At 43.0% G+C, this 26,392-nt stretch overlaps 1 protein-coding gene across 1 annotated transcript in view; it reads left to right on the top strand.

Moving 5' to 3' along the window:
• Positions 1-26,392, top strand: part of LOC124619685 (inactive pancreatic lipase-related protein 1) — a 243,764-nt gene that overhangs the window by 89,355 nt on the left and 128,017 nt on the right. The window contains exon 3 of the mRNA XM_047146235.1: positions 23,179-23,335. Within this exon, the coding sequence (XP_047002191.1) occupies positions 23,179-23,335 (157 nt within the window). The remainder of the gene's footprint in view (positions 1-23,178; positions 23,336-26,392) is intronic.

The following is a 26,392-nucleotide window of genomic DNA, read 5'->3' as shown; positions in this document are numbered from 1 at the left end:
CAGGTTCATCGTTGAGTACACTATCGCAGGCGGTCCTGTCTGTGATGCAGCGTCAAGGGTAGCCGCAGTCATGGTCTCCGAGCTGATAGTCCACGCTGCTCCAAACGTCGTCGAACTGTTCGTGCAGATGGTTGTTGTCTTGCAAACGTCCCCATCTGTTGACTCACGGATCGAGACGTGGCTGCACGATCCGTTACAGCCATGCGGATAACATGCCTGTCATCTCGACTGCCAGTGATACGAGACCGTTGGGATCCAGCACGGCGTTCCGTATTACCCTCCTGAACCCACCGATTCCATATTCTGCTGACAGTCATTGGATCTCGACCAACGCGAGCAGCAATGTCGCGATACGATAAACAGCAATCGCGATAGGCTACAATCCGACGTTTATCAAAGTCGGAAACGTGATGGTACGCATTTCTCCTCCTTATACGAGGCATCACAACAACGTTTCACTAGGCAACGCCGGTCAACTGCTGTTTCTGTATGAGCAATCGGTTGGAAACTTTCCTCATGTGAGCACGTTGTAGATGCCGCCACCGGCGCCAATCTTGTGTCAATGCTCTGAAAAGTTAATCATTTGCATATCACAGCATCTTCTTCCTGTCGGTTAAATTTCGCGTTTGTAACACGTCATCTTCGTGGTGTAGCAATTTTAATGGCCAATGTGTAGAAGGTGATGCTGCCGTCTTGGTCGATGATTGAGGACTGCCCATAAGTAGAAGACTCGATCCGGCGGCGTAAGCGAGACGTTAAACTGCACAGCAGACGGTTCTCACAACACACGCAGTTTTGTTACTGACGTGTAAACGAAAAGGACCACTGGAAACAGAAAAAATCTCAATATAGGCATATAAGGCCAGGGGCGCTGCCGTAGACCCACTCTCCTCGAGTCGTCAATTGCGGCTAGGATATTACCGCGTATGGTTAAGTGAAATTAACTTTATATTCAGAGATAATCAAGAACATACAAATATATATTGGAAACTCTGCCTTTGGCGGTAATCTTAGAAGGGAACTTGGACCTCATTATGTCTTTGGTTAAATCTCAGTTACTTTCGTACATCTACATCTACTTGGATGCTCTGCAAATCACATTTAAGTGCCTCGCAGAGGGTTCATCAAACCACCTTCACAATTCTCTATTATTCCAATCTCGTATAGCGCGCGGAAAGAATGAACACCTATATCTTTCCGTACGAACTCTGATTTCCATTATTTTATCGTGGTGATCGTTCCTCCCTATGTAGTTCGGAGTCAGCAAAATATTTTCGCATTCGGAGGAGAAAGTTGATGGTTGGAATTTCGTGATAAGATTCCGTCGCAACGAAAAACGCCTTTGTTTTAGTGATGTCCAGCCCAAATCCTCTATCATTTTTGTGACACTTAGCTAATTTCTAAGCAGTTCACCTGGTATTTTACTGACTGTGAAAATAAATGAAATTTTCTTTTGAAATAATTGAAGTCAGAAAAGTTATCAGACTTATGGAAAAATAAATGATTGCACGTTCTAATGAATCTAATACTTGAAAATAGCAATTACATAGAAAATGGCTCTTGAAATAAGCTGAACAGAACGAAAACCTTCCGTACTTTATTACACCACTTTCACAGAATGAAATTATCTTTTCTTTTCATCTAAAATTAATGAGGTTCTTCAAATGACGTAGTCATAATGGAAAAGATATTTTTTATACTTGTAATAAACATTTCGATATACAAAAGCAAATAAGACTCAGATGAAATAATAGAGCTCAGCGAAACAGAGCAAGAAAAATCTAATGCCAATAGGGGCCCAACTGCAGGCTAGATGTAGTTGCAAGAGTAATCTAATTGAAAGAGAGATCTTATACATAGGTTTCACTGTGTTTATAATTGTTTAATAGATGCTAACATCATTGTCATTCATAAGGGATATTAATTATTACACAGTTCATGTATCGCCACCCTTCTCAGATGATAAATTGTCAGTAAAATAAATATTATCTTTATCATAGGTACTGGAAGGGGCTTAAGAATCCTGGAGTGTACTCCATTAATAACTCCCCTATTTGTCGAGCATTAGGACGGTAGCCCTATTCTGTATCGTTTGGTCGCTCTGCCCATCGGTTCGGTAGGTGAGCGCACCGTGCCATAGATTTACCACAACTGAGACTCCCTGTAATCCGTAAGCCGTTCGATAGCGCGTCGGTACGGCTACTATGGAACCGAGGTGGGCCAGTGCCCCATTGCCGTCGCTTCTCGCGCCAGCCAATTAAAGACAAGTGACCACAGCTGTGGGTCTGCCCTCCCGACGACTGCACACCCAGCACGGTGCCCCACACACGGAGCGGCCAGCCGACACAACTCCCAGACACGCTATCATCATTATTTAAATCAAAAGGATAGTGAATAGTGTTGGTGGTAGAAGATACCAGAGAAGATGGTGGAAGAAAATGAGAAGATTAGTACATTCACATCCCACTGACACTGAAATGGCTTTGTGTTGCCGCAGTGTACCAGTTATTTATTTGTGTTGTATTTTAAACAAAACCAGGATGTACTCATAAGAAGACACTTTATTATTTTTTTCTACCAGTATGTCTGGCCTTCCTTAGAATAACTACCTGTGTTAAAAATTTGATAACTGATAAGGATCGTTCAGGTGATTTAGTCATTTCAGGACTTGCTAAACAATTATACCTTCAGATGCAAAGTGGTGGCTTTAGCTCTGTGATGGGCCCTCATTTATGTCTACAGCTCCTTGACCAAATTACGGGCCACCTCCCTACTCAGTCAGTTAGTACCTCGCAACAAAATTGATCGCGGGCATTTCAGAAGGGTTCGTCTCTTCCCTCAGATTACAATGGCAAATCGCACGGCGCCGCATTTCCTCGAGATGCCTTACCCGCCTTCGATACTCTTGCCTTCCTCTTAACAGTACCATGTGCACTATGTCCACTTCCATGATTCTCGGCCGAAATGCTTGCATAATTATGAACTCATTTTCCGCTTAGGTGCGTCCCTGTGATTCTCATAATCACTACATGCAAAACTAAAAGCTACTAAGTATTTTTAAAAAATGAATGTCTCCAGAGTCAAAGCACACCGTACCGAACGAAAGGTCTTACCGACACATGACCACTTCTAGGTATGTTGTTGTTGTGGTGTTCAGTCGTGAGACTTGATTGATGCAGCTCTCCATTCTACTCTATCGTGTTCAAGCTGCTTCATCTCCCATTACGTAGTGCAGCCTACATCCTTCTGAATCTGCTTAGTGTATTCATCTCTTGGTTTCCCTCTACGACTTTTTACCGTCCTCGCTGTCCTCCAATACTAAATTGGTGGTCCCTTGATGCCTCAGAACATGTCCTACCAACCGATCCCTTCTTCTTGTCAAGTTGTGCCACAAAATTTCTCTTCTCTCCAATTCTGTTCAATACCCCCTCATTAGTTATATGATCTATCCATCTAATGTTCAGCATTCTTCTGTAGCACCACATTTCGAAAGCTTCTATTCCCTTCTTGTCCAAACTATTTATCGTCTATGTTTCATTTCCTTAGATGGCTACGCTCCATACAAATATTTTCAGAAACGACTTCCTGACACTGAAATCTATACTCGATGTTAACAAATTTCTCTTCTTCAGAAACGCTTTCCTTGCCATTGCCAGTCTACATTTTATATCCTCTCTACTTCGACCATGATCAGTTATTTTGCTCCCCAAATAGCAAACTCATTTATTAAGCGTCTCATTTCCTTATCTAATACCCTCAGCATCACCTGAGTTAACTCGACTACATCCTCGTTTTGCTTTTGTTGATGTTCATCTTCTATCCTCCATTCAAGACACTGTCGTCCGCAGCTGCGGAAGCGTTCTCGCTTCCCGCGCCCGGGTTCCCGGGTTCGATTCCCGGCGGGGTCAGGGATTTTCTCTGCCTCGTGATGACTGGGTGTTGTGTGATGTCCTTAGGTTAGTTAGGGTTAAGTAGTTCTAAGTTCTAGGGGACTGATGACCATAGATGTTAAGTCCCATAGTGCACAGAGCCATTTGAACCATTTTTTCAAGACACTGTCCATTGCGTTCAACTGCTCTTCCAAGTCCTTTGCTGTCTCTGACAGAATTACAGTGTCATCGGCGAACCTTAAAGTTTTTATTTCTTCTCCATGCATTTTTATACCTACCCCGCATTATTCTTTTGTTTCCTTTAGTACTTGCTCAATGTACAGATTGAATAACATTAGGGATAGGCTACAACCCTGTCTCACTCCCTTACCAACCACTGCTTCCTTTTCATGTCCCTCGACTCTTATAATTGCTACCTGGTTTCTGTACAAATTGTAAATAGCCTGTCGCTCCCTGTATTTTACCCCTGCCACCTTCAGAATTTGAGTGAGAGTATTCCAGTCAACATTGTCAAAAACTTTCTCTAAGTCTACAAATGCTAGAAACGTAGGTTTGCCTTTTCTTAATCTAGTTTCTAAGGTAAGTCTTAGGGTCAGTATTGTCTCACGTGTTCCAATATTTCTACGGAATCCAAACTGATCTTCCCCGAGGTCGGCTTCTACCAGTTTTTCCATCCGCCTGTAAAGAATTCGCGTAGTATTTTGCAGCCGTGACTTATTAAACTGATAGTTCGGTAATTTTCACATCTGTCAACACCTGCTTTCTTTGGGATTGGAATTATTATATTCTTCTTGAAGCCTGAAGGTATTTCGCCTGTCTCATACATTTTGCTCACCAGATGGTAGAGTTTTGTGGGGGCTGGCTCTCCCAAGGCTGTCAGTAGTTCTAATGGAATGTTGTCTACTCCCGGGCCCTAGTTCTCGGTATAGTAGATGAAAAATTGACAACCGGATCGATCATCAGCTGGCCTCAGAAGCGTACAGAATAGTAACTTCGACTACCGAAGTGAAACCGGTTAACCTACGCATTCGAACGTTAAGCCGTCGGCACACGGACCGTGCATCCGAAAGCTGAGCGTTGAGAGTGACGAGTTTCTGACGTCACAGCTTGGAATAGCACGCTCGGGAGTCTTTCCGAACGTGCAGAGCAATATCTGGCATGCCAGATATTCTGAGCGTGCGTCTGAGCGTTGACCAATGAGATGGCACAACGCCGCCTACGTCACACACACGCCGTCTCCCTTCAGTACAGAGTTGTGAGGCGCCATATTGGCATTCATTTCAAGCCTATATATATATATGCCGTTCCGAGCACCAGCAAATTGAGAATCACTGCAAAACCCGTTGTTAACTGTGTGATTCGTTCCAATAAAATAATGAGAAACATCATATTCGTGGCAAAAGAATTATTGTAACTTGCGTATAGTGAGAGTAGGCTATTTGAAGGCAGCTACACACTCAAGATCCACCCAAAACGCATTGTTCTTGGTACAATTTCTTATAATTAAATTTCAGTTAGCAACATATCTTCGATTAAGGTTTTTGGCAAGCGATAGGATACTATGATTAGATACGAAAGGTGTCGTGTTGGTTTAGCGTAATGAATAGTTTCCCTGTCCCATTATGAAATCTTTTGTTGGGGCGGTGGTTCGCGTCCTGACTCAACCAATTTTTTTTCCTAACATTCGCGTTTTTATTAGGTTCTGATACTTTATTATTAGTTTAATATAAGTATAGACTATAATATTTCATGTTATGTAAATACAATTTCACCGTTTTTTGAGGGGTGACTTTGTTCGATTGGCTTAATCTGAAGCTTGCGCTACATGTATAAAGATAATTTGCTCCTTCTTCTTTTACGCTTCGTAATTCACATGTTGCAAAGATTCTGCTATAGGGTAGGAATAGTGATCAAGTAAGACTGACCTTGGGGTTTAACTAAAATGTGAGAATGATGAAATAATGTTTATCTCATGCGGAAAGTATTCCATATTTGTAACGCACTGCTTGTAATGGAACTTTTATAAGCCTGTGTCCTTATTGATTGGACATGGTACTTTCCTTTTCGTGGACGATGGAAGAAATGTGCGTTTTAATAGAGCTAACGTGGGAATTTTACGCGCGCCCGTTGAGTAAACAGTGTGATTTACGAACTAGAAACATGCCTCAACTGCCGCTGGAGTGCGTTGCGATTACGTATACCACGTTGGGGCCCACGTACCGTATGCACGAGTCGCATCGTTCCTGAGCGTTCAGCAGCACGTTGAACTTGGCACGCTCAACGTTAACGTTCGACAGCACGGTCCGTGTGCCGACGGCTTTATGGATGATGCAGACCAGGTTAGTTCGCTTTCCAAGTCAATACTTACAGGGTGTTTCAAAAATGACCGGTATATTTGAAACGGCAATAAAAACTAAACGAGCAGCGATAGAAATACACCGTTTGTTGCAATACGCTTGGGACAACAGTACATTTTCAGGCGGACAAACTTTCGAAATTACAGTAGTTAAAATTTTCAACAACGTGCAAGTGTGCTGTAGACAACATGGTTTATTCCTTAGAACAGAGGATTTTTCTGGTGTTGGAATTCCACCGCCTAGAACACAGTGTTGTTGCAACAAGACGAAGTTTTCAACGGAGGTTTAATGTAACCAAAGGACCGAAAAGCGATACAATAAAGGATCTGTTTGAAAAATTTCAACGGACTGGGAACGTGACGGATGAACGTGCTGGAAAGGTAGGGCGACCGCGTACGGCAACCACAGAGGGCAATGCGCAGCTAGTGCAGCAGGTGATCCAACAGTGGGCTCGGGTTCCCGTTCGCCGTGTTGCAGCTGCGGTCCAAATGACGCCAACGTCCACGTATCGTCTCATGCGCCAGAGTTTACACCTCTATCCATACAAAATTCAAACGCGGCAACCCCTCAGCGCCGCTACCATTGCTGCACGAGAGACATTCGCTAACGATATAGTGCACAGGATTGATGACGGCGATATGCATGTGGACAGCATTTGGTTTACTGACGAAGCTTATTTTTACCTGGACGGCTTCGTCAATAAACAGAACTGGCGCATATGGGGAACCGAAAAGCCCCATGTTGCAGTCCCATCGTCCCTGCATCCTCAAAAAGTACTGGTCTGGGCCGCCATTTCTTCCAAAGGAATCATTGGCCCATTTTTCAGATCCGAAACGATTACTGCATCACGCTATCTGCACATTCTTCGTGAATTTGTGGCGGTACAAACTGCCTTAGACGACACTGCGAACACCTCGTGGTTTATGCAAGACGGTGCTCGGCCACATCGCACGGCCGACGTCTTTAATTTCCTGAATGAATATTTCGATGATCGTGTGATTGCTTTGGGCTATCCGAAACATACAGGAGGCGGCGTGGATTGGCCTCCCTATTCGCCAGACATGAACCCCTTTCTGTGGGGACACTTGAAAGACCAGGTGTACCGCCAGAATCCAGAAACAATTGAACAGCTGGAGCAGTACATCTCATCTGCATGTGAAGCCATTCCGCCAGACACGTTGTCAAAGGTTTCGGGTAATTTCATTCAGAGACTACGCCATATTATTGCTACGCATGGTGGATATGTGGAAAATATCGTACTATAGAGTTTCCCAGACCGCAGCGCCATCTGTTGTTGAAAATTGTAACTACTGTAATTTCGAAAGTTTGTCTGCCTGAAAATGTACTGTTGTCCCAAGCATATTGCAACAAACGGTGTATTTCTATCGCTGCTCGTTTAGTTTTTATTGCCGTTTCAAATATACCGGTCATTTTTGAAACACCCTGTAGCTTTATAGTGAAGCTGTTACGAAACAAGCAGGGGTCAAACGAGTGGTCCGTGTAAACAGGAGCAGCGCGTACACCGGCTATGGGGCGCAGCTGAGCGCTCGGCAGCGCACCGGCGAAGTCGGCCACGAGCAGAGAAGCCTGCTGTGCGCAAGAGACGCTGCAGTGAGTCAGTTGGGCAGCAGCAGCACCAGCAGCAGCAGCAGCGGAGGAGAGAGCGCCGCAGCTCCGCGGACGACCTCGCGGCCGCCTCGGAGTTGCGCAACCGCAGAAAGTGCCGCGCGGCGAAAGTTCAGCCTTGGACGCGGACGCGCAGGCTTTCTTCGTCTTCCGGCCGAGCGCATGCTCCTTGAGGTGGGGCACAATGACGCAGCGCCCGCGCACGTGTGGCCCTCAAGGACAGGGACGTCTGTATCAGCAGGGACGTCTGTCCTGGAGTGGACCCAACTCAGGACTATCACCGATATAAAAGCGTTTGTACACTGATGAGCAACAACAAATTGACCACCTATTTAGTAGCTTACTGGTCCACGTTTAGAACACGGTACAACAGCGATGACCGAGCGAGGTGGCGCAGTGCTTAGCACACAGGACTCGTATTCGGGAGGACGACGGTTCAATCCCGCGTCCGGCCATCCCGGTTTAGGTTTTCCGTGATTTTCCTAAATCGTTCCAGGCAAATGTCGGGATAGTTCCTTTGAAAGAGCACGGCCGACTTCCTTCCCAATCCTCCCTAATCCGATGAGATCGATGATCTCGCTCTTTGGTCTCTTCCCCCAAACAACCCAACCCAACAGCAGCGGTTCTTCGTGGCCTCGGCACGGATTCAGGAAGTCCTTGATCCATTGTTTACATTGTGAAATAAGAGGGAGACAAGAGATTTGTTATGTTAATTTGTATGGATAAAATCCTGAGTCACCGTCGCAAAAATTCTCTAGTGATAACTAGTTTCAGCTCATTGACGAGCCATCCTAAGATCTAAAATTCTAGGTTTAGTAATCACAGGGTTGTCGTAGCAAAAAAATGGTTCAACTGGCTCTGAGCACTATATGACTTAACTTCTGATATCATCAGTCCCCTAGAACTTAGAACTACTTAAACTTAACTAACCGAAGGACATCAGACACATCCATGCCCGAGGCAGGATTCGAACCAGCGACCGTAGCGGTAGCGCGGTTCTAGAGCGTGGCGCCTACAACCGCTCGGCCACTCCAGCCGGCGTGTCGTAGCAAGAATGAATATTGTAACCCCCAAATCCTCCAAATATGAAGGGAAAAATACCTAATCAAAAAAGCAGATAAAAATTCCCTCTACACCCTCCTTAGAAACAATCTCCACTCCTTCCTAATTAGCAATGTAAGTGTGGACCAGATGTGGCTTGAATTCAGAGAAATAGTATCGACAGAAATCACAGATTTATACCAAATAAATTAACAAACGACGGAGCTGATCCTCCTTGGTACACGAAACGGGTCCGAACGTTGTTGCAGAAACAACGAAAAAAACATTCCAAATTTAACAGAATGCAAAATCTCAGAGATTGCCGATCTTTTACAGAAGTTCGACATCTAGATCGGATCTCAATGCGAGATGTTTACAATAGTTTCCACAACGAAACTTTGTTTCGAAACCTGGCAGAAACTCGAAAGAGACTCTAGTCGTATGTAAAGTATGTTAGGGGCAAGATATAATCAATACCTTCTCTGCTCGATAGCAATGGAAATACATCGACGACAGTGCTGCCGAAGTTGAGTTACTAAACACAGCCTTCCGAAATTCCTCATCAAAGAAGACGAAGTAAATATTCCAGGATACGAATTAAGAACAGTTGTCAACATGAGTAATTAATAAGTAGATATCCTGGGAGTGGTGAAGCAACTTGAGCAACTTAAAGAGCAAGTCTTCCGGTTCAGACTGTATATCAATTAGGTTCCTTTCAGAGTATGCTGATGTAATGACTCTATACTTCGGGTATACAACCGCTCGCTCGACGTAAGATCCGTACCGAAAGACTGGAAAGTTGGCAGGTCACACCAAAATTCAAGAAAAGTAATAGAATTGATCCACTAAATTACAGGCCCCTATCATTAACGTCGACATGCGTCAGGATTTTGGAACACACATTGTGTTCGAACATTGTTAATTACCTTGAAGATAACGGTCTATCGACACATAGTTACGGATTTAGAAAACATCGTTCTTGTGAAACACAACCACCTCATTACTCCCACGAAGTATTGGGAGCTATTGACAAGGGATTACTGATTGATTCAGTGTTTCTAGATTTCCAGAACGCTTTTGACACTGTACTACTCAAGCGGCTTGTAGTGAAATTGCATGCTTATGAAATATTGTCTCATTCTGCTGTTCCTTGTCTATATAAACGATTTAGGAGACAATTTGAGCAGCCGTCCTAGTTTGTTTGCAGATGAAGCTGTCGTTTATCGTCCACTAGAGTAATCAGAAGATCAAAAAAATTTCAAAACTATTTAAAAAAGGTATTTGTATGGTGGGATATTAGCTGTAGAGGCTAAATAATGGAAAGTGTGAGGACATCCACCTGAGTGCTAAAAGGAATCCGTTAAACTTCGGTTATATGATAAATTAGTCAAATCTAGAGGCCTTAAATTCAACTAAATACTTAGGAATTATAATTACCAACAACTTAAATGGGAAGGAACACATAGAAAAGTTGTGTCTAAGGTTAACTAAAGAATGCGTTTTATTGGCAGAACACTTAGAAAATGTGACAGATCTACTTAAGAGGCTGCCTGCATTAAGGTTGTCCGTCCTCTTTTTAGAATACTGCTGCGCGGTGTGCGATCCTTTGCAGATAGGACCGACAGAGTTCATCGAGAAAGTTCAAAGAAGAGCAGCACGTTTTGTATTATCGCGAAATAGAGAACAGAGTGTCCCTGAAATAATACAGGGTTTGGGGTAGACATCATTAAAACAAAGGCTTTTTCGATGTGACGGAATCTTCCCACGACATTTAAATCTCCAGCCTTCTCTTCCAAATGCGAAAATATTTTGTTGATGCCGACCTACATAGGGAGAAACGGTCATCAGAATAAAATAAGGGGAATCAGATCTAGCACGAAAATATATAGGTATTCGTTGTTTCCGCTCGCTGTTTGATATTGGAATAATGGAGAATTGGTGTGAAGGTGGTTTACGAACCTTCTGCCAGGCACTTAAGGATGATTTGCAGATTATCCATGTAGATGTAGATGTAGAAGAGGTGAAAAACAGCAAAAACATTTTCTATTTAAACTACCATTATATAAGACATACTGATAAAAATTATTATCTCAGTGTGTATCATAGTCGTAACCTGTTGAGCTGAATCGCTCTTGTCACCATGTACATACGGAAAAACATAATAGACCTTGACAAAAATAAAGACTTACAAAAGTATATGCGGTAGGTCGTATAAAGCTATGAAATTAACTAAAGTAGGCCGGCCGCGGTGGCCGAGCGGCTCTAGGCGCTTCAGCCCGGAACCGCGCAACTGCTACGGTCGCAGGTCCGAATCCTGCCTCGGGCATGGATGTGTGTGATGTCCTTAGGTTGGTTAGGTTTTAATAGTTCTAAGTTCTAGGGGACTGATGACCTCAGAAGTTACGTCCCATAGTGCTCAGAGCCATTTGAATCATTTAACTAAAGTAGAAGGTCGTCATGATTACATAATTTACACCGCGAGCCACGTATCATGCATACAAGGTTGTCAGAAACAGCCTGAAAAGTTTGTAAGGGTGTCGCAGGGTATGTTGTGCTGAGAAACAATCGCAAGGAAGAACCCATTCGATACGTTGTGCCGTTTCCGAGTTAATTACAATGAAGTTAGCCAATCAGCCTGTTCTGCGTGCTGCGTTAAGCGGCCCGACAGATACAGTTATTGTCAGCCTTGTTCATAGCGTAGATGAGAGCGCACGAGACTGCTCAGTCTTTCGCTAGGGGTTCGATCCTTACTGCCACGCCATGTCCAATTTTTGTATCGTTCTCTTCTTTGGTTTAAGAAAACAGACCAAGAACACTTTTCGTGACACCGTCTCGGGGGGGGGGGGGGGGGCGCTTGGATTTGGAGTGCAGCGGCGTGACTGGCTAACTTCGACGCTAATTAATACGGAAACGGCGCAACGTATCGGATTTTTTTTCTTAACAATTATTTCTCACAACAACCTATCCTAAAACAACTTTTCAAGCTTTTCATATTGTTTGTGATCACCCTGTATATCTAGAGCTCATATTATCACAATTGTGTTTTAATACATAGTTACTGAGAGTGCTAACAGTTACATAGTCCATGTGTGGATAGAAGTAGAGCATATCACATGCAACGCAGTCTACAGAACAAGGAAGTACTTGCATTACAGCTGTCAGGGAAATGGCCACTACGTAGTGTCATTGCTACAAGAGAACACTGACTGGCAGATAGCGCTTCTAATAAACGAACTATATAGTCCCGACTCTATAATAAGACGTAACGAAATTCCTACTAGATTTACGTCATGTAAGATGCAAGGAACTGTCTTCAATTTCTACAGGTCTGTAGTAACCATAAATGAAACATACGTTGTCCGGTAAGTAATACAATGCCAGGAGATACTGACAGCGAAGGAAATTAATATATGGTCACAGTTGAAAGCAGTACAATATTTTAAGATACAGGAAAGTATATACAGTGCCAATGATCAAAAAATTATAAATCTGTATCAACTATGTAACTGTTGCCAGTGACAATCGACCGTTATTAAGGGGGTAGGACGTCAAAAATTTAAAAAAGTTCCATTTTCGAAAAATATGCCTGTTTTGTAGCGCACATCTCCCTGAGTAGTTTAATGTATAAAACATATGTATTTGACAGATTATAAGGCACTTTACTTGGTCTTAAATGTACCAAGATGTAGCGCCACACCTCTTCGCACAGCATTTTCTGCCATACACAAGTGAAGAATTCATCACAGGAATTCTCTACCAACTGCTGTAATGGAAGCCATCGACCCTATATTCAGAGACCTTGCAAATGAAAACTTATTGAAGAAATGTCTTCATGGCGGTAACCAAAACCCTAATGAAATTCTAGGCGCGCAGTCCGGAACCGCGCGACTGCTACGGTCGCAGGTTCGAATCCTGCCTCGGGCATGGATGTGTGTGATGTCCTTAGGTTAGTTAGGTTTCAGTAGTTCTAAGTTCTAGGGGACTGATGACCACAGTAGTTAAGTCCCATAGTGCTCAGAGCCATTTGAACCAACCCTAATGAAAGTTTTAACCAAAGAGTATGGGAAAGATTGCCAAAAACCATTTTTGTGGGAAGAAGAGCGCTTGCTATTGGTGTTTATGATGCAGTTTCGTGTTTTAATGATGGTGTGCAAAGCAGGAAATATGTTTTAGAGAAAATGGGAATTAAGCCCTGAGTGAACTGCATCAAAGCTTTGTATGCGATAGACAGAGAGCGTGTAGTGAAACCAGATAAATCATTTTTGAAAGTGATAAAATCAAAAAGAGTGCATCATAGGATTGTGAAAGGGGAGAAAACTGATTTAGAAAATGAAAAAAGAGCCTGCTTATGGGGTGGGCAGTTCTAAAAGAATGCCAAATACAAGCAGAAACTTTAACGGCAATTTTCCGCAAAACACAACTTTCTGTACTTAGGTATACGTAGCATCCAAATTAAATATCCTTTTATTTTATAACCTAATATGCTTATTAAACACCAACTCCTTAATGCAAAACTCTAGAATTTTCCAAATCTATTAAAAACTGTGGTGTAAACTGAGATAATTAACTACAAAATTTGAGTTTTTTCTAAACATGAAGCTTAAAATGTAACAACTCATTTATTTTCTCACAAATGAAATTAATTCTGAAGTTTAATACACCTGTAAGTATGGTTTGTATGCTGTGCAAAATTCATCGAAGAATCTCTCTTACTTATGAAGAAAAGTGTAGCTATAGCAACAAATGTGGCGAATAAGAGTGAGAAAATGATGAAATTTCACATGTAAAAATAATTATTTTGTTAGGTTTTTGAACTTCAACTGCTGTAAATGTGAATCCTGAATCCTTCCTTGTTATGTTGACTAAGTTTTATGAATTTACTTGAAAAAGTATAGACAGTGGAAATTAAAATATCCTGTAGTGTCTCCCTGTTCCAAGTCGGTCCGTTTGAATTCCTACCCCCCCCCCCCCTCCCGCCCCCGCCCCCCCTTCAATAAAAGTTGGTAGTATAAGCAATAAATATCCATACACCTAACTTTGTAAATTATGTAACCATGACGACTTTCATGGCCTTACACTACTTAACAATAAGCCTTTTTATGTCTTTATTTCTGCCACGATCTATTATGTTTTCATTATGTACATGACAACAAGAGCGATTCAGCTCAACAGATTACGACCATGTGCACACTGAATTGAGTAATAATTTTCTGGTAAACCTTCCGGGATGTAAGGTCGTGGTCCATGAAACTCTTCAGCTCCTAACGTTTCGTCCAGAGCTGCGCTGGACATCTTCAGAGGGGTGTTTCTCCTCCGGTGAGTCTTGCCGACTCACCGGAGGAGAAACACCCCTCTGAAGATGTCCAGCGCAGCTCTGGACGAAACGTTAGGAGCTGAAGAGTTTCATGGACCACGACCTTACATCCCGGAAGGTTTACCAGAAGATATGTCATCCGGTCGTGAAAGCTTTCATAGTAATAATTTTGTTGGTATGTGTCATATAGTGGTGGTTTAAATAGGCAATGTTTTTGCTGTTGTCCACTTCTTATATGCAACTTCCTATGTTTTGAATCTCAAGACGGCTTCTCAGTGAGCTAAAAATAATCACCAATAAAGGAACTTTTGCGATCTTCACTAAGGATTTGTATCCACTGATTTTAAATCCTTGGTCGTTTACGGAGGTTTTCGCCCCCAAACTTCTACGCAAACGTCACTCAATCCAGTACAATTATGGGCCGACGTTTTGTGCGTGCGGAGGTGGTGCCCGATGATATCACATGTGAATTCCATCTGGGTAAACAGGACGAATTTGGTGGCCGAGATACCAACGAGTTCACTAATGTGCTCCTCGAGCCACCGTAGCGCGATTCTAGCTTTACGAAATGGTCGGTTATCCTGATGAAGATTCCATCGCCGTCGAAGATTAACGGATGCTTTTTAGATATAGTGTGATATTAGGTTGATTGGTACCTTCAAGTACGCGTGACACCAGCAGTCCATTGACGTTCATTTTCCTCTGGGCACACTGGACTCGCATTCGGAAGGACGACGGTTCAATCCCGCGTCCGGCCATCCTGATTTAGGTTTTCCGTGATTTCCCTAAATCTCTTCAGGCAAATGCCGGGATGGTTCCTTTGAAAAGGGCACGGCGGACTTCCTTCCTTAATCCGATGAGACCGATGACCTCGCAGTTTGGTCTCCTCCCCCAACACAACCCAACCAATCCGCTGGGCAGAAGGTCAGGTTTTGAAGTGTGAACAAAAACGGGAAGTCTATACTGACAGGCGTAATCCACTAGCGCAGTTACGATGATACAGGAAACATCGATTAATCAATTACGTGAAGAATTTTTGTGGGAAGACAGACGCAGGAAAAATACAACTAACACACTGAAGTGAATACATATTAAGGTACAAATTATCATAATATCTGCACCTATACTTCTAACACCCTGTATAGCTACGCATTTACATGGATATGTAACTAGCTGAAAACACGCGATTAATTATCATCAAACTTCGCAACAATCATTCTTAAATGCAGATACAGAGCAGCACTGTTAGAAGACATCAAAGTTATTAGATGCTACAATTCTCACAACAGTTCTGTAGAGAGTGTTGAGTTTCTAATCACGAACGGCACAGTGCAGCTTCTATACGCTCTTCTATCTATCAATGTACTTCAAAGGGTCATCTAAGTCCTAGAGCATGCAATACGGTTACAACAGTTGTCAACATCTAAAACTGACCACCCCAGTGCTTATACCACAATGACGTCATTCAAACAATGAGCCTCTATTAGGAGACACAAAATATTGAAGATATGTCTCGCGGTTAACATCATGTTAATGACTGCTACCTATTGTGACTCGTAAGATCCCTGAGTAGAAAGCAACAGAATAGCGTGTTGACTTTTAGAACCAACAGAAAGGGTTCTGTCTCCCCAGGCAGTAGACGATCGTCTTCATGCGATCAATATTTTCTTCTTAACGTTCATTCCGAACAACAGGCCGGCCGCTGAGGCAGAGAGGTTCTAGGCGCTTCAGTCCGGAACCGCGCTGCTGCTACGGTGACAGGTTCGAATCCTGCCTCGGGCATGGATGTGTGTGATGTCCTTAGGTTAGTTTGGCTTAAGTAGTTCTAAGTCTAGGGGACTGATGACCTCAGATGTTAAGTCACATAGGGCTTAGAGCCATTTGAACCGAACAACAGTACAAACTACTCAGCACCGTGCTGCCTGAAGAAGAATAGCAAGTGTATGCCAAGTAAGGAAAGTCTATCAGTAGGCGCATAGAATTCATAATTTAAGGAAGAGAACCTTAATTGTAACTATCTTTTATATGTGTATAATCAGTTTAAATAAAACTTTCTTAAACTTTGCATGTGACTTGATTATTTTTTTATTACGCTAACAATAAAAGTGGCGTAAGATATTTTTAGTGCCCTCTCGTTGCGGTTTTTCTGTATCCGCCACTGGGTCAATGGGTAGCACCCTGACCAGTGGTCAAAAATTCATAGGTCCTGGGTTCGAACTCAACCACTGCTTATATTCTGAATAAAAATCATCAGCAATGACGACCAAGTATTTACGATGGATGGAGACAGCTCGTTCTGCCAACGACCTTTGTCAGAGAGCGCGAAGGAGCGGACAAAGCTCTAGTAGAGCACTTGCCCGCTTAAGGCAAAGATCCCGAGTTCTAGTTTTAATCTGCCAGTAGCTTTCATATCAGCGCACTCTCCGGTAAAAGTGAAAATTTCGTTCCGTCAAAATGATATGTCCACCGGCAAAAATCCCGGGTAAGTGCCCCTTCCGAATCTACGGGATGGGGCTGCCAGGGGAAATGACAATGAGAAAAGTTTGAATAATCAACGAAAAGGTAACATTCTGCGAGTCGAAACGTAGAACGTCAAAGTTCTAACGTGGTAGCGAAGCTAGAAAATCGGAAAAGGAAATAAAAGACTCAATCTGGATATACTGAGGTCAGTGAAGTACAATGGAAAGAAGATAATGGTTTTTGGTCAGACGAATATAATATCAACAGTATCAGAAAATTATGTATATGCGGAATTTCAATAGAAGGAGAAAGTACGAGAATATGAGGATACTGAACGGGTATCTCAGTATGTTACAGGAGATGATAATCTAATTTTCATAGAGGGGTGGGGTGGGGTGGGGGGGGGGGGGGAACTGGGATATGGTAATAGGGGCAGGAACAGAAGATACAGCTACCGGAGAATATAGGATTAGTAGAAAAAATGAAAGAGGAGAAAAACTAATTGAGTTCAGCAATAAGTTTCAGTTGTCACACAGAGTACACCGTCCGACCAAAAACTTCCCAGACAGATTTTATTCCTGGAGTATTAGCGACGTCAGAGCAGTAACTACTGTGGTAGCTTGATCTAACAACTGCAAACAACAGATATGTATTCGACAACAGCAGACTTCCACTGCGTGTGAACTGTAAGTCAAGTGTTGAAGCCATTCTGAAGAAGAGAAAACTCTATCAAAAGTTGTAACGTACAAAGAACTATACGTGGACGCCATTCACGCGCGGCTTGGCTAGAACTAAAAACAGGCAAAATGCAGACTGGAATCGGTTTCTGATGATTCCCCAAGACTGGAGAAGGTGAGAATGTGACGCGCTACTTGAACATCACACAGAAGGATTTTTCTGACAATTTCACATGGTTGCATGAAGTTCTGTGCTTACACCCAAGTGGGGGACAGAATATAGACCATCCGTAGCACTGAAACAACCATCTTTTGTTATCCGGTCTCGAAACTTTTTGGGATAATGGAGTACACTGTTTAGAAACCACAAGAGGAGAAGGTATACTTCAGAAAGGCTTGCGGACATGAGACGATTCAGACTAGATTGCGTCACGGTTAGACTGAGGTTCCGAAGTCTGATATTGGATTGTAATGTGTACCGGGGAGCAATCATAATTTTACAGTGATGAAGAGTAGACTGAAACTTAATGGAATCGTCCAGAATAATCATTGTGGTAGCACGTATGATACTGAAGCACTAAGCAAAAATGAGATACGTTTGAAGTTGTCTTATTCTGTGGGTACTACGGTAATGCCAACCACTGTAAATAGTTCAGTTGAAGAGTAATGCAGTTGCAGAAGGTGGAATGAAAAACATAGGTACAAGGAAAGTAACAGAAAAAATCTTGAATACCAGAAGTAAAACTTCAACCGATCATCGCGAAAAGGACGTACAAAAATGTTCGTGGAAAAACAGGAACACAGCAATATGGGTCACGAAGTCACGGTGAAATAGCTGCAAGAAAAAATATGAAGAATAGAAAAATAAATGATAGTCGGAAGGACTTACTCTGCAAGCAGAGAAAAATAAAATAAAAAGGCTTTGGTGAAATGATAAGCAAGGGCACAGACATTAAGAATGCAATGGGTGTCCAATGTTAAATACAGAGGAGGGTATAATGTAATAAATGAAGAAATGGGAGTTGATATGGTAGGCATAGAGCATCTAATATTAGGGTCAGAGTTTAATAGAGGTTTAGAAGGCCGACGAGGTAAATATCTTCTTTGAATAAGACCTGTAAGAGGGGAGAGGATAATTTATTCGACTTTCGGATAAAATATCATTCACAAAATACAGAAGGTAGCAAGGGGAGATGAGGGCGAAAATTATAGCACAGTCATCAAGAATAACATACAGAAGAACGGGAAAGAAAGTCCAGCTTCTGATAGATGACGATCAGTTCGGCTTTCACAAAGGTAAAGGCACAAGTTCACTTGTTACCCTTGATAAGGAAAGCAAAACTTAAGAAAGAGAAATTTGTTCACCTAGAGAAAGCTTTAGACAATGTAAAATGGTGGACAGTGTCCAAAATTCTGAGGAAAATAAGGAAAGACGGATAATTTGCGATATGTTAGAGTGTCAAGAAAGAAAGTTTTAAGATTGAAAAGGGTGTAAGAGAAGTACGCAGTCTTGCATCCCTACAGTTAAATCTAAACATGGAGGAAGCACTGGTAAAAATATAAGAAAGTTTCAAGATTGAGATTAAAATCGGCAGTGAGAGGATATCAGTCATAAATTTCGCCGATGACACTACTATCCTCAGTGAGAGCGAAGCAGAAATGAAGGAAATGTCGACAGAATGAACAGTTTAATGAGTACAAAGTAAGGACTGAGATTAAAGCAATTAAATATGAAAGTAATGAAGAGTGGCAAAAATGGTATTGGCCATAGATTTAACATCAAAACTGGTTACGAAGAAGTAGATGTGCAGGAATTTTGTTGCCATGGAACTAAAATAACATATGACGGACGAAGCAAGTAAGATATAAAAAGCAGACTAACACTTGCAAAGAGTGCAGTTCTGGCCAAAAGAAGTCTACTAGTATTTAACATTGGCCTTAAATTGAGGAACAAATTTTTGGAACCATGTGTTTGAAGCACACCATCGTTTGGTAGTGAATTATGGACAGTGGGAAAACCGAAACAGAAAAGAATTGAAGTGTATGAGATGTAATGTTACAGAAGAATGTTGAAAATTAGGTTCTTCGCAGAATCGGCGAGGAAAGGAATATATGGAAAACTCTGACAAGAAGAAAGGACAATATGTGTGTGATTGAGACGCTTAAAAATTTAAGACGTAATTATTGCTGCAAGTAAATTAAACATTAATTTGCAATGCGTCCGTACAGTACGAAAAAAATTTCGAAACTGATTAACTGGTTTTATGTGAATTTTTTAAAGTGCTAATCGCTATATTTCTGCGCCCCGGGCCATGCGCTACTTTCTTGGTAGGTTTGTATCCGTATTCCAGTATCGCAGCTACGAAGTAGGAGAGAGGCACTCTCAGAATTTAGGTTGCGAGGACAGATCGTGAGTCGTGCCTCGGTAACTCAGTTGGTAAGGGAATAGCTCGAGAAAGGCTACACTCTCCTGTTAATGATTCATTCCGGAGAATACGCTTTGTAAACATAAGGTCTGAGATTTGGTGCTATAGAAGGGTTTCGAAAATTCGGTTGATTGATATGGAAACAAATGAGCAGGTTCTCCGCGAAATCGTTGAGGAGAGGATCATGTCGCAAATATTAAGAAGAAGGGATACGATGATAGGACATATGTTAAGACTTCCATGCTATTAGTGGAAGCTGCTGAGGGTAAGAAGAGTGGAATACATCCAACAAATAATTGAGGCTGTAGGTCGCAAGTGCTACTTTGAGATTAGGTTGGCCCAGTAGAGAAATTCGTGACAGGCTGCATTCAACCAATCATAATCAGAAGATTGGTACTTAAAAAAAAGTCGTTGCTTGAATATTCGAGCTACGTTAGTTAAAATAATTTTTTTTAAAGATCTAATTCTACTGAAAATCTTTATACGTTCGTACTGACAGAGTAACTAAGGTTTCATATTTACAAAGAAGTATGCTTTTCTCTTCGTCTTATCGAAATCACATACAAAGCCATTTAAAGTTTTTGAGAATTTTTATAGTATTTCGAGCAAGTACATAGGTGTGCCAATCAGCGCAACACTGACAGAAACCTGTTCTGCCTAGGTCGAGTATCCCTTTCACATATTCATGAGGCTGCATTACTTAATCTCAAATATTGCATCCCGATGTGCTGGTGAAATCGTGCTCTGAATCAGTGCTCTGAATCAATCACTTCAGTAGTATCGTGGTACAGTGCAAAACGTAGTTACATCGAATACATGTTTCATTTAGTTTCTGGACGTTGTGATGAGTATCTGTCAGATCTGAATCATGTAGCAAGAAACCACAGCAAGTACTGTACAGGAAATTGCTTAGACGGGGTTTCCAGCTGCTTAAAAGTGTTACTTCGTTATGAGGAAAGACACAAGGTTGGACTACTTTATGTCCGCCCACCGCCCAGAAGTTAGCTGTGCAACTTTTCGGAAGGTAAAGATTCACTAGATCTTGCTTTATGCAGTTTTTGTGTGCTAGAGTTTTACGTTTACAGTAAAGGTAGCGTTAGGCGCAATGAATTTCGATGGTCCTGTAGAAGAGTGAGTTTAGGAGAAACATGTCAGGATCGTAGGTGGATGTTTAATGAGGCTGATTGTAACGTGGATGCGAGCAAGGTATCAGACCATGCCCTTCCATGAAGTTGTAGATTATGCAGTCGAGCAACAGATTCGTGGAACAGGGTAGATAGCTTTGTGCCTTCAGGCAATATTAGAAATGACATACTTTTAATTAGAGAGGTTGAAGGGGAAAAGAGACAGTGAGAAGTGGGAAAATAAAACAAGTGGTAGACTAAAGGAAAGTAATTTAAATTGTGAAGTGGACATATTTGCAAACGGCGGTACCCACGAACTTGTAATTCATAAATATGCTTTATTCCGAGTGGTCGGGAAATGCAGAAGGTGTTAGATTCAAAACTGACAGCTGGTGTAAACGTTTCTGGAGCCGGTTTGTTTACAATTTTACGAGAGTTTTATGGGCTGAGGCTCCGCTGCGTTTCGGGTCATGAGTGCATTTATCGGTGTATGCATGCAATATTGCTTCCATAGACTTGGGGGACCTATTACATTTAGTGTCGGAAAGTGATGTTATTTAACCTTTCCGTTTCTTCTTTTACACGGCCTTGCCGCAGTGGATACACCGGTTCCCGTGAGATCACCGAAGTTAAGCGCTGTCAGGCGTGGTCGGCACTTGGATGGGTGACCATCCAAGTGTTAGGCTTGCTCGGCACTTGGATGGGTGACCATCCAGGCCGCCATGCGCTGTTGCCATTTTTCGGGGTGCACTCAGCCTCGTGATGCCAATTGACGAGCTACTCGACCGAATAGCAGCAGCTTCAGTCAAGAACACCATCATAACGACCGGGAGAGCGGTGTGCTGACCCCGTGCCCGTCCTATCTGCATCCTCCCCTGAGGATGACACGGTGGTCGGATGGTACCGATTGGCCACTTGTGGCCTGTAGATGCAGTGTTTCTTCTTTTACACACTTGAGTAAAAGTGCAGGACGAACATATGACCATCAGTTTATTTTCAGTTGGACAGCAAATTTAATTTGCTTTCCTTTTATCTCAGTCCCCCACACGGAATTAATCACACTTGAGTAGCTGAGTTCAGTGTAGCATAACTTTAGGTGACAACAGGTTGACCCGTGGTCTAGGGGTTGGGGAAAATTGCTTTGATGGGTTGTGTTGTGTACATAGTTCTGCGTAGTCAGTGCGTACATAACTTTCCCACTAGAGCACGTCCCACTAAGCACAACAGCGAAGGTGCAGCGCTCGTCCGCCTCCGCACTACGAGATGGCGCCGCCTTAGAGATGGACCAAATTCTGCTTCTGCCGATCCGCGTATTAATATGTAACGCAGCCAATGAGATTGCTGCTAACGTAGAACCTTTTCTCCTCGGGAATCACACTCACGCAGTGATACATGAACACGCGAGGTATTATAACGAGTGTACAGACCTCTGATTAATCAGTCTGCATTAGTCTGCATTTGTCTGTACCAGTCTATAGTCAAGTTTCAGTCTGCGCCTAATAAGATTATCATATTCCTGTACATAGCCATGAAGAGAAATGTATAGACACTTTGTCAAGTATCAGAGATATGTGAGAATAAGATTAATGTACCAAGACCAAAGGAACTTCAGATTGTCAATTGTAAATAGCATCCAGAATCAAGTTATGTAAGGTTTATGCTTGTTACTATTTTAATAAATGTGTGTGAAAATTAATCAAGTCCTGTTTAAAGTTGGTCAGCGTAAATCTGCTACTCTAAGCATGCAAGTGGCATTTCTATCGTCTGACCTAACGGCAGAAGATAAACGCGCCACGATAAGACCACGAGACATATTGCTGACACTCGCCTACTTCGTTAGAGCGACAAGTCAAATAATCTGATGGTGTGTGTACCGAAGGTCTTACAGTACGCACAGCACACACGGAATTAATCACACTTGACTAGCTGAGTTTAGTGTAACATAAAGAGATTAGGTCAACATTAGGTGACAATAGGTTGACCCGTGGTCTAGGGGTTGGGAAAAATGGCTTCGATAGCTTGTATACTGTGACAGTACCTTACAGGGGCACCTCCTTCTCAAATTCACTTCGCAGGATCAAGTTCCTAATCTCACCGTTCATGGTTTACTGGAGATTCGGCATTTCACTCTCCGAGTGGGCGCTGTACATTACAGTGAATCTCTTCTGTTGATTCGCAGCAGCTACTGCAGACTTTCCGTAATTTTACGGCAATGCTGGTCCCGTTGCTCGCAGCTGAGGCCTTTCTCCCGCCGCTGTTGCAGGATGCGGCGTGTGGGCGCAGCGGGAACAGCTGCTGGAGCGCAACCGCACCTCCGCGAAGAAGCCGCAGTCAGTTCGCGACCTGTTCCGCACGCCCTCCTGCGTGGACCCGCCCGTCACCTGCCCGCACCACAGGATACAGTTCTACCTCTACACCAGGTAAGCTAAGCGTCGTCTCCTGGGCTATAAACAGTGTTCTCAACATGGGATCTAAATTCGATCCCACATTTTTAGACTTCCAAAAGAATTTTGGCACCGTTCCGCAAAAAATTCTAATCAGATTGCGTAAGTACCGCGTATAGTCTCAGTTGCGCAACTTGATTGGTGATTCCAGAATGAGGTTTTCACTCTGCAGCGGAGTATGCGCTGATATGAAACTTCCTGAGAGATTACAACTGTGTGCCGGACCGAGACTCGAACTCGGGACCTTGGCCTTTCGCGGGCAAGTGCTCTACCAACTGAGCTACCGAAGCACGACTCACGCCCGGTACCCACAGTTTCACTTCTGCCAGTATCTCGTCTCCTATCTTCCAAACCTTACAGAAGCTCTCCTGCGAACCTTGCAGAACTAGCACGAGTCTCGGTCCGGCACACAGTGTTAATCTGTCAGGTAGTTTCATATCAGCGCACACTCCGCTGCAAAGTGAAAACCTTATTCTGGAAACATCCCCCAGGATGTGGCTAAGCCATGTCTCCGCTATATCCTTTCTTTCAGGAGTGCTAGTTCTGCAAGGTTCGCAGGAGAGCTTCTGTAAAGTTTGGAAGGTAGGGGACGAGGTACTGGCAGAAGTAAAGCTGTGAGGACGGGGCGTGAGTCGTGCTTGGGTAGCTCAGTTGGTAGAGCACTTGCATGCGAAAGGCAAAGGTCCCGAGTTCGAGTCTCGGTCTGGCACACAGTTTTGATCTGTCAGGAAGTTTCTGATTGGTGATTTCTTGTCAGAAAGCATTTTATTCCATAACCGGTATCGACAGAGTTATGCTGTCATCATCATATCCTATCCTTTAAAATTTTACGACACGTTGTCCATCACTTTTACAGGCTCTTACACACTCCATATCTGTCCGATATGTAACAACTTGTAACACTGGTGGACAATATTTTGTAAAAATTTTAGAGCGTAATATCCGATGGTAGATTCACCCGTGGTCTATGGGTAGCGTCTACGATTAGTAATCCAAACGTTATGGGTTCCGGGATAGAGGCGGGCCACTGCTTAAATTTTGAATAAAAGTCATCATCAATGGCGGCCGATGATTTCCGGTGCAAGACGTCAATCTCATTCAGCCAATGGCGTTGTGAAAGAGGGCTGTGGAGCGGAAAGAGGTTCTGGACATCTGCCGAGAATTATTCTGGGTTGTATGGCCGTGGTCCATTGAACTCTTCTATCTCTGAAGTTTTGTCCAAACCTACGTTGTACATCTTCGGAGGTGCTCCTGGTTGCGCTAAGAGCAAAACCAGGAGCACCTCCGAATATGTCCAACGTAGCTTTGGATGAAACGTCAGGCATAGAAGAGTTCCATGGACCACGGCCATACAACCCGGAAGAATTCTCGGCAACTGAAACATCCGGTCGTGAAAGCCTTGATTGTATGTTCTGGACATCTCTTGCCCTTGAGGTGGGAAATTGCCCTAAAGACGGAAGAATCAGTAATGACCAACGGCATGAGGATGCAGAAGGCAATAGTAACCACTGCATTAAAGACACAATGTGCATCAGCAAGAAATATTGTCTGTAATTGAAAAGTGTCGTGATGATCTCCCAATTTGCAAAAGATTCCGGAACAATCCCCCATTCGGATCTCCAAGTGGGAGGTGACCATGAGAAAAAACTTAATAACCAACGAAAGAATAGCGTTCTAGAAAACGGAGCGTAGAATTCCAGGAGCTTTAAGGTGATAGGGAAGCTAGAAAACCTGAAGAGGAAAATGCAGAGCCTCAGTCTAGATATTTATGTGGTCAGAAAAAGTGAAATACAATGAAGACAGGATTTTCTGGTAAGATAAGTATGGGATAATATCAACAGCACCAGAAAAAGGTATAACTGGAATAGAATTCGTTAAGAATGGGAACCTCCGGCAGAGAGTGAGTTACGGTGAACATTTCACTGATAGGGTCATTAGATCCGACAGCAATCCAACACCAACAACAGGTATACACGCCGACATCGCAAGCTGAACATGAAGAGACAGAGAAAGTAGATGAGGATATTGAATGGTATTAAATGGGTAATTCAGTACATAAAGGGAGATGAAAATCTAATAATCATGGGGGATTAGAATGCGGTTGTACAAGAAGAAGTAGAACAAAAGGTTGCTGAACAATATGGGCTTGGTTCTAGGAATGAGAGTGGAGAAAGACTAATTGACTACTGAAATAAATTTCAGCTAGCGAATACTCTGTTACAGAGTCACAAGAGGAGCAAGTACGGTTGGAAAAGGCAGGGAGATAGGGAAGATTTCAGTTAGATTATATCATTGTCGGGCAGAGATTCTACAATCAAATACTGGATGTTAAGGCGTACCCAGAAGCAGATATAAGCTCAGATCGCAACGGAGGGTTGATGAAGAGCAGGTTGAATTTTAAGTGACTAGCCAGGAAAAATCAGTGGGCAAAGAAATGGGATACAGATGTATTAATGACTGAACCAACACGCTTAAGTTCTCCAAAGCTATAGATAGCGCCATGTGGAACAGCTCACTAGACAGTTGAGTTGAAGAGGAATGGACATCTCTACAAAAGGGCAATAACAGAAGCTGGAAGGAAAAGCGTAGACACAAAAAAGTAACTGCAAACAAACCATGGGTAACAGAAGAAATACTTCAGGCGATCTATGACAGAAGGAAGTACAAAAATGTGTAGGGAAATTCAGAAATACATAAATACAAATCTGGCAACGGCCTTACAGCATTGGATACACCGGTTCCCGTCAGATCATCGAAGTTAAGCGCTGTCGGGCGTGGCCGGCACTTGGATAGGTGACCATCCGGGTCGACATGCGCTGTTGCCATTTTTCGGAGTGTACTCAGCCTCGTGATGCCACGTGAGTAGCTACTTGACCGAGTAGTAGCGGCTCCGGTCAAAGAAAACCATCATAACGACCGGGAGAGTCGTGTGCTGACCACACGCCCCTCCTATCCACATCCTCAGCTGAGGAAGACACGGCGGTAGGATGGTCCCGATGGGCCACTTGTGGCCTGGAGACGGAGGGTGTGTAT

Source organism: Schistocerca americana, chromosome 6 (assembly GCF_021461395.2).
Source record: "Schistocerca americana isolate TAMUIC-IGC-003095 chromosome 6, iqSchAmer2.1, whole genome shotgun sequence".
NCBI lineage: Eukaryota > Metazoa > Arthropoda > Insecta > Orthoptera > Acrididae > Schistocerca > Schistocerca americana.
This window is presented reverse-complemented; position numbering and strand designations above follow the sequence as displayed.